The 9,123-nt window shown below is 36.6% G+C and overlaps 2 protein-coding genes across 2 annotated transcripts in view; both read left to right on the top strand.

The window, feature by feature from the left end:
* LOC112155535 (C-type lectin domain family 17, member A) overlaps window positions 1-752 on the top strand; it is a 12,942-nt gene extending 12,190 nt beyond the window's left edge. Inside the window, exon 6 of the mRNA XM_024287215.2 lies at window positions 18-752. Coding sequence (XP_024142983.1) covers window positions 18-159 — 142 coding nt within the window. The 3' untranslated portion in view covers window positions 160-752. The remainder of the gene's footprint in view (window positions 1-17) is intronic.
* A 549-nt stretch (window positions 753-1,301) lies between these two features.
* Window positions 1,302-6,731, top strand: LOC112155534 (C-type lectin domain family 17, member A). The gene is made up of 6 exons (XM_024287214.2): window positions 1,302-1,738; window positions 1,824-1,925; window positions 2,897-3,031; window positions 4,242-4,387; window positions 5,642-5,745; window positions 5,978-6,731. The coding sequence occupies exons 1-6, from the start codon at window positions 1,669-1,671 to the stop codon at window positions 6,120-6,122; spliced, it is 702 nt and encodes a 233-aa protein (XP_024142982.1). The 5' UTR covers window positions 1,302-1,668; the 3' UTR covers window positions 6,123-6,731.
* Window positions 6,732-9,123: the final 2,392 nt, after the last annotated feature.

Genomic DNA, 9,123 nt, shown 5'->3' with positions numbered 1-9,123 from the left:
ATTTTATGACCTAACAGATTCTGGAGACATGGTCAACCTGATAATCATGATGACAGATATGGAGAGGAAAACTGTGGACACATCAGAAATGGATTTCCTGGACAATGGAATGATCTTACATGTTACACTTCACTGCAGTTTATCTGTGAAAAAGATTAAATGTTAATTGTTTAAAAAAATCTTTATATGTTATCATAAAGACTGGGATTTTAAAATCCTTTAGAATACATACAGAGTAAAAGCTTACACAAGAAATGCTCTTTAACTAGACTGTACAACCAAATGTTGGTTCTGCCATGAAAATAATTGCAGCTCAGTTTGAAAGGTTAACAAATACTTGTAGAAATATTTGAATATTTAATTATGTGATAGCTTGATAGCTTTTTATACCCCATATATATATGTTTGTTTTATTTTCTTTTTTGTAATGTGATATGATGGCAAATCAAGCAAATTATAAGACCAAACTAAGAGATAATGAGTAACAATTTGGAGTTTTTGTAAGGGTGTTTTTCCTCTGACACCAAGTTGAATTGGGTTTCAACATTAAATTGCCACTTACACAGTTTTGGCTTTAGCTGGATTTCAACTCTCAAATACCACACATCACCACATCATGGCTAATACTCTGTGGGAGTTGCCTGTGGCATCCCACAATCTTATCTCTGTGCAATGGAATTTAAATTTGTCAAAGGGAAAAAAAAATGTAAAACGGTGGATTCTGTGCTTCTAGCTTTGTGTTTTATTATAGATTTATGGGTCTGAAATAATGTGTGTGTGTACATACGGACATACAAATATAATAAAAATATAAACACAACACCTGTTTTTGATTTAATTTGTCATGAGACAAATATAATCTGAAACATTTTCTACATACATAAAATAAACTTTTTTTCTATTATTTTTCACAAATCTAAATCTGGTAAATTGTGCACTTCTCGTTTGTAGCAAAAAGCTATTCCACCTCATGGTGTGCCATGCAGGATTATTGCACAGGTGTGCCTGAGACTGGCCACAATAAAAGACTAAAGCTCAAGAGACAACCCAAAAGTTGAATGCTAACCACCAAAAGACAAAGAAAAAGAAGAAGATGAAGATTTTTTTAAATGCCAGTTCAATCAAAGATAACAAGAGTACAAACAATCAGTCACATGAAATAACAGCAAGACCTAGTTCACCAGCAGACAGATATTGATAATTCAGATTTTTTCAGATTTTTGTTTATTTCCTAACATAATTTCCTTTGTTTTTTTAAGTTTAAAGATAGTTTTTTTAATGACCATCTATATATTTTTTCAATTCATCATTTATTGTATTTATTATGGTATTGTAGTTATCCTTCAAAAAAAAATATGCTGGAAAGAAGCCTATAAAAATATGCAGCTTGTGTTTCCAAAGATTCACAATCCCTTATTAAAATAGCAAAATCCGACGCCTTCAGCTCTTTTCTGTTTGGACAGCTGCTGAGAGGACAAGTTAAAAAAAAGAGTAACAGCTGAATTTAATAGAAGTTCTGCTTTAGTCACGACACTTAGATTAACCACACTCCTGTTTCCTGTCACATGACATTAACTTCCCACCACATCAATATTAACCAGAAATAGCAACAGCTTCTCAGTGAACACATCTGTGTTTTTCACACATTCGTAGACTTCCATCCTTACGATGGAAGCCGTTTATGGAAATGTTGAACCCAAAAAACCTATGTGCCAACTTCCTGTATCAAATCCACCAGGTAAGACTGAACTCACAGATAAAACAAAATTATTTCACTTTATGCTTTTCTGTTGTGGTTACAGCTATTATTTTTTTTCCTGTAGCTTCCATCAAGTTCAACAGAAGATGTTATCTCAGTGTTATTATTTTCATGGTAATGCTGAGTGTTCTCCTTCTGGCTGGACTCATCGTTTTCGGCCTCTTCTGTAAGTATTTCACTCACAACTGACCAAATGTGACAAGGTGTTTCTGTTTTCTTTTACATTTAAGTCAAAATGTAGATTTATTTATTGCTCTGTATTAAGATGTAGAATAAGAAGCTGGATAGTAATGTTGAGGGGTTGAACTTTCATTTTAAATGGTTAAGTCCCATCTGGACCCGTTTCAGTGTAGACTTTGCATGTTCTTCCCACACATGCATGGGTTTTCTACACTTAAAAAAACCTTCAGCTGTTTCAACAGGCTGCAGCCAAAAGTCAAATGAAGTCCTGTATTATTTTTTATCTTTTTTAGCTTTATATATAGTAGGACCTGTCTCTATTGGTTAAGATAATTGAGCTCCACAGCATAAAGCACACATTTTTATTTTTCTATTTGGCTAATTGAACTTTTATACTGATCAGCCGATCTACAGCCAAAGGTCAATTAAAGATCTATCTTATATTTGACCTTTTTTTGTTTTATTGTTGCAGAACCTTAAGCAATCCTCCCAACCAAATATGCAGAAATCACCTTTTCTAAATATTATTACTGTTTGATACTATGAGGTACTATGTAGCCACAATGGGACTCAAGTCTGGGTCTCCTTGAGCCAGTACCCACCTAGGATAAAATACAGGGTTGTGTCTCTCTGTCAAACCAACCGTGCAAATCAGTGAAATTTGATGTGCCTAAAGGAAACAAAAGTTTGACACTAGAAGCAAACAAAATTTGGTTGAGAGCCTTGTGAGTCTCACTAATTATTTAAAAAATATCAGTTCAGAAAAGAAAAATTAAACTTATATTTTCTTAGACATTTTTATTTCATGGAGATCTGTCTGTAGGCCTACATTTCTTACAGTCTCTATCAGCTTGTTGGATAATAATGCTAATCTTGTCTGTGCACCTTTACACTAACTGCACCATTCCATTCTGTGATTAAGTCATTGATATTTTTTTTTACCTGACTTCATTTCAGATGTTGACTCGGTCAGAAACTTGTCAGAAATCTCTGACAGCAAAAACAATGTGACTGAGCACCTGAATGCGGTTATTGAGAGGCTGAATTCCAGCCTCATTAAAACAACCAAGAAGCTGATGGACTTTAAACAAGGTAAAAATGAAAATCCTGTATTAAAACTGTACATTTGTATACACTTCTACTACATGGCATTAAATTGATTTCATAACACAAAAAGAACAAATGAAGAAAGGACACACGTGTCCTTGGACAATACACTGAACCCCATGTTGCTCCTGGTGGCTGAGATTGGTGCTAGTATTCGTCAGCGGAGTCAAACACTCCAAAGTCAAAAATTGGCATTAATGTTTTATTACTATTGTGTACGCATTCAGATTCTGCAGATAAAAAAGTAAGTAAGTAAGTAAGTACATTTTATTTATAGAGCACCTTTCACAATCACAAAGTGCTTTACATAGTAAAACAATGACAAAAAATAAAAACAGAATAAAACAGTAAATAAAACAGTACAGCACAATTAACTAAAAGCTCTTTTAAAAAGTCTTTAGCTGTTTCTTAAAAGCATCAACATTATCAATCAGGCAGAGTGACAAGGGCAGGGCGTTCCACAGTTTTGGGGCTACTGCTTGGAAAGAGAGGTCACCTCGAGTTTTGTAACGAGTCTTCGGGAGAAAGTTCAAAGCTGAGGACCGAAGGGAGCGGCTAGCAACATATGGTACAATTAGCTGGGAGATATAATCAGGGGCCTGTCCATTAAGAGCTCTAAAAATCAAAACTAAATTTTTAAAATCAATTCTAAAACTAATGGGAAGCCAGTGTAGAAAAGATAAAACAGGTGAAATATGAGCCCTTCTGCTGGATCCAGTTAAAAGCCTAGCAGCTGCATTTTGCACCAGCTGAAGGCGATGTACTGTGGACTGATTAAAACAAGTAAAAAGGGAATTACAATAGTCTAAACGAGATTAAATAAAAGCATGGACCACAGTCTCCAGGTCAGCCTTATTTACCATTTTTCTCAACTTAGAGATATTCCTCAAGTGATAAAAACAGTTTTTGACCAAATTTTTAGAATGATTATTGAAGGACATGGATTGGTCAAACATTACACCGAGGTTTCTGAGGGTAGATTTGCAGGAGACGAGGGAGCCTAAGTGATGATTAATGGAGCTGACTTGATGCTCAGGGGCAATTATCAGGGTTTCTGTTTTCTTTTCATTTAGTTGAAGGTAATTGAGACTTAGCCAGTCTTTGATGTATGAGAGACAAAGTAATAAAGAAAATAAGCTTGTTTTGAGTATAGTTATTTTTTTTCTCGTGCTTTAACATTTTTAATTTATTCCAGGGGAAACAGGATGTCCTGCTGAATGGATCAGATTTGGCTCTTCTTGTTACTTCTTCTCTAGAGACTCAAAGTCCTGGGATGAAGCAAGGAACTTCTGCAGAGCCAGAGAAGCAGATCTGGTGGTGATAAACTCCAAAAATGAAAAGGTGCTTGTTTTTTTGTGTGTGTGTGTCTCTCTTTCAGATTTTTTTTTTAAGAAAATAAAAGAAAAAATCTAAACAACAGAGCTAAAACCACAACAAACAATGTAATAATTTAGGGAGGACAACTCAAAACAGTCTGAACCAATGAGGAAGTGATGACTGCTTTCAGTCCTGTGTTGGGGAAATTTAAAAACAGGATAGAATGAATAAGGGGATAATGAAATGGCAGGAAAAATAACGACAAACAAATGTGGGACTTACAGGTTCATCCTCTGGGGCAGGGGATGAGGGAAAACTCCAAACGTAAATCTAAACTGTGAGAACAACTTAAAAATAAGAAAACAAAAATCTCAGGACAGATCTTCAGTCTACACCCCGCATGCGCCTTGATGGTCCAACGCTCCATGGAAATGCTCACTTAAAATCCCTACTCGGACTATTCTAAGCCGGCCAAGACGGGGATGGTTTGATCCACACAACTCAGTGAAAACGAGGCAAAACTGGCACTAGAGTAAACAGAAGCACTGAAGTCTTGGCTGTTTACATGTGACACTGATAAGGCTTAAATACAGGGACTTTGGGAGGAAAAGAAACAGAAGACTAATCAGCAAGATGACCACCATACAAAGAAGGATCCCAGGAACAGAGGATGTGAAGATTGGTTTTCTATCTACACATCCAATTACAAAACACAAATTTCAGCTCAAAGTACACAGGATAAGAGCCGCATGCTTTTAAATCAAACATGGTCATTTCACTGAAAAGTTTTATTAGGCTTCAATGAAGATAAGTTAGCATTGGACTCAAAAATTGAAAATGTAATTGAAAATGCAGGAAGAAAGAATCAAATGTTTAAGATGTTGTGTATTTGTGTCTGTTTTAAACTCATTGTTCCTTCAATAAACGGATCATTCTTGGAAGGTTGATTACAGAACTGCCCACTGTGAGCCTGGGACCAACATACACCCTAGAACAAGAATCCTTTAAAGGCTTCAGTATAGGTTGAAGGAGAGAAGCTCCTCTATAAATGATTAGCTTGTTGGTGTCATTTTCATCCATATTGTGCTAGGACCTGTTTTGTAGTCTAAGACAATAGTTTTTTTATTATTCTTTAGGAAATCAAATGTGATTAAATAATTTGTTTCTAAGTTTCACATTTTTTTGAAGTTTTCTTCTTTTCAGAAATATGTTGAAAGACTGATGAACAGCTTTCTGAGTCAAAGCAAAAACATTTTTTTGTTTGTTTGTTTGTTGCAGACTTTTGTTTCTGCATTCAGAGATACACCAGTTTGGATTGGACTGACTGACGGAGCTGTGGAGGGAACCTGGAAATGGGTTGATGGAAGCTCTCTGACTCTGCCGTGAGTATTCACTCTGAATCAGTACGACACAAACACAAGGAGGTTGGTGTGGCTGCTTTTACTTGATTAGTTGCTCTTTTATATAGTGAGGTAAAAAGCACAAAAAAAAAAAAAAACCCCACACACACTTTTAATTACGTCTATATGGGAAAAAAGAGGGTTTTTTTGCTTGAGAAATAAAAATACTTGGATACATATTTGAATCAAATCCTTCTCTTTTCTGACCTTACAGATTCTGGGGAGAAGATCAACCTGATAATGGTGGTGGCATCTCAAGTTACGGAGAGGAGGACTGTGCTGAAATTAGATATGGCTTTCCTGGATCTTGGAATGACGTTTCATGTAAGAATTCAATGAAGTGGATCTGTGAAAAATAAGCAAATCGGTTTCTTTTTTAAAATTACTTAAAATTATGGTTTCTTTTTAACATTGTTTACCTTTCTAAATAAATACAAGATACAAGAGCTGATGCTTCTCTAACCCATACAAAAAATATTTCTTTTTCTAATGCAAAAAATACCTGCAGCTCAAATTGAAAGTAAGGTAAATGATATTACAAAAAATTGAATATTAAATTAGTGAGATGTCTTCTTTATCAACATATATTTTGTATCTGTAGGTGTTGCTTTTTAATGTGATGTTTGATAGAAAATCGAACAAAGTTTAGCATTTCTTTATTGGAGTTAAGAACAAACTAGTAATTGATCTGTTACCATTTTAAAATTGTTCATGCTTTTTTTTTTTTTTTTACTTCAGTTGAATGAGGTCACAAAATGGAGGTTATGTACACAGTCGTTGGCTTCTTCTAAATCAAAATTCTCATGCAACAACACCGCACTTCCGTTTGCACATCACACCTAATACTCTGTGGAAGTTTAATGTGGTTACTCACATTCTTTTGTTTGTGCAAAGCATGCTGGAATTTAAATGTGCTGAACGTGAAACTATAAAAAACACAATAAAAAGCTACTTATTTTTTGCTTGTAGTTTTCTGTGTTTTATTGTTCTTTTCAGGGCCTGCTGTAAAATGAAATAAAAAACTGTAAAAAAGGGATTGAAAACCTCAATAACATTCAATTTGAGCTTTATTAAACCAGATTAATGCTTTTTTTGAACAATACGCTGTATATACAATCTTTGCAGCTATATTCTTAAATGTTTGAAACGTTTTTAAAACTACCTTCAGAGTAAAATGAATTTCTAAATATCCACAAACTATTTTAATTAATGGATGAGCCTGAGAAAATGTTGAACTTTGCCAGGAAGTCAATGATTATATTAGAGAAATAGCATTCTATAACTGAGAGGAGTGCATGTTATTTATCTGCATGTTATATGCGATGACTAAAGAATAATAGCACATTGCAGTGAGTACGTATTTAGTCTTAGTTTGTGGCTACACACCACAAACCTGATGGAACCTGGCGTCACAGAGATGCATGAGAAGTTCCAGCGCATCAATGTGATCATCCAAGTCAGTTCAACACTGATCAGAATTTCACATTAGAGGTCATTACAGAACACCCATGTATAAGTACAGACCCATACCTGAAAAATTAAAACATCACGGAAGTTAATTTTAACTATTCCATTAAAAAAAATGACTTTCTTAGATTACATATACAGGAGCTCCTTTTTAATTGATTTCAAGTATTTGTTTTTACATAAATTGGGATTCCAGCTCATGTAACCCATGAAAACAAGATTCCAGAAAATTAGAAGATTGTGGCAAAATCGACATTAACTTATCAGTTTTTTTAAAAAGATAAAGATCAGAAGTGGCTTGGCATGAGGAACCCGACAGTTGTAGTCCATATCCCCAATGCGTCAGATTGTGGAGGTTTTTGAAGCTGCTCCTCCCACCTCCTCATTGCTCTCTTTCTGGATGTCCACCTCCTCAACTATGAACTTTTGTGGCTCACTCCTACTTTAGACACTCGTTAGGCACTTTATTAGGCACACCTGTCCAGCTGCCCTTTTACGCAAATTTCTCATCAGCCAATCACATGGCAGCAACTCAATGCATTTAGACATGTAGACATGGTCAAGATGATCTGTTGCAGTTCAAACTGAGCATCAGAATGGGGAAGTCATTTAATTGACTTTGAATGGTTGTTGGTGCCAGACTATATTTCAGGAACTGTTGATCTGCTGGGATTTTCACCCACAACCATCTCTAGGGTTTACAGAGAATGGTCAGAAAAAGGGGCAGTTCTGTGGGTAGAAATGCCTTGTTGATTCCAGAGGTCAGACGAGAATGACCAGACTGGTTCAAGCTGATAGAAAGGCAGCAGTTACTTAAATAACTTTTGACTACAATTGAGGTCTGCACAAAAGCATCTCTGAACATGTCAAACCTTGACATAGATGGGCTACAGCAGCAGAAGACACACCAGGTGTCACTCCTGTCAACTAAGAACAGGAAACTGCTGCTGCAATTGACACAAGCTCCCCAAAACTGGACAATAGAGGATTGGAAAAACATTGTCTGGTCTGATGAGTCTCCATTTGTGTTACGGTCCTGGGCTGACTGGGTTTAGCTCCTTTTTCTGTCCTGTCTGTTTCTTTCTTCCACACACAGGTGCAGCACTTCACATCATTTCAAGCACAAAATAAAAGCCCCGCTGTGGCTCCTCGAGGGGGGGCACCCCTTGGACGTCCTGGGAACTTCTGACCTCGCAGGCTCTTCCTCCTCTGCTTCCTGCTTCCGGTTTCTGCTGCTACGGTCGCTGCCGCTGTTTACGTCGCCTCCTCCTCTCTCCTGGATGTTTCTTGTATTGGTCCGCTGGGCGTTTGGATTGTGGAACACAGAATAAAGCGTTTCTAAATGTTAAGAAACCGGTGTGGTCTCCCCTTTTCTTTGTTACGGCTTGGAGCCAACCGTAACAATTTGTGCTGCAACATTCGGATGGAAGGGTCAGAATTTGCCATCAACAACATGAAAGCGTGGATCCATCCTGCCTTGGATCAACGCTTCAGGCTGGTGGTGGTTGTGTAATGGAGTGGGGAACATTCTGACTTTCAGGATTTTCACTTGAAGTCCTGATGTCATTAATTACTTGAAGAACTACCTCATTTTCACAGGAGAGAGTTGCACTACAGTTGGGGAGAGTGGAGCTGTTTGCTGTAGAAGGATCCAGACAGTCTGCAGGATGGAGCTCAGGAAGTGGGATGGAGTTGTTACATATGTAAGCAAACCTCCAGAGACTTCGACTTTTGTCTTTGAAGAAAACTGATGGAAGTGACAAATGTATTAATAACTATGTTCACACTGGTTCTGGACAGATGTCTTTGCAGCACAGGCCTCAACCCACAGACACACATGTAACACACAGATAATGCATTAAACATGGGTTCTTGAATGTGTATTCAGTGTTC

This window comes from Oryzias melastigma, linkage group LG21 (genome assembly GCF_002922805.2).
Source record: "Oryzias melastigma strain HK-1 linkage group LG21, ASM292280v2, whole genome shotgun sequence".
Classification (NCBI taxonomy): Eukaryota; Metazoa; Chordata; class Actinopteri; order Beloniformes; family Adrianichthyidae; genus Oryzias; species Oryzias melastigma.
Note: the sequence above shows the minus strand (reverse complement) of the source record. Positions and strands in the feature narration are given on the sequence as shown.

Excerpts from the sequence above, each read along its gene's own strand:
- LOC112155534 (XM_024287214.2), top strand. The coding sequence starts at position 1,669 with ATGGAAGCCGTTTATGGAAATGTTGAACCCAAAAAACCTATGTGCCAA. Across the intron at positions 3,032-4,241 it reads GCTGATGGACTTTAAACAAG|GGGAAACAGGATGTCCTGCT; the intron begins GTAAAAATGAAA and ends AATTTATTCCAG. Across the intron at positions 4,388-5,641 it reads TAAACTCCAAAAATGAAAAG|ACTTTTGTTTCTGCATTCAG; the intron begins GTGCTTGTTTTT and ends TGTTTGTTGCAG.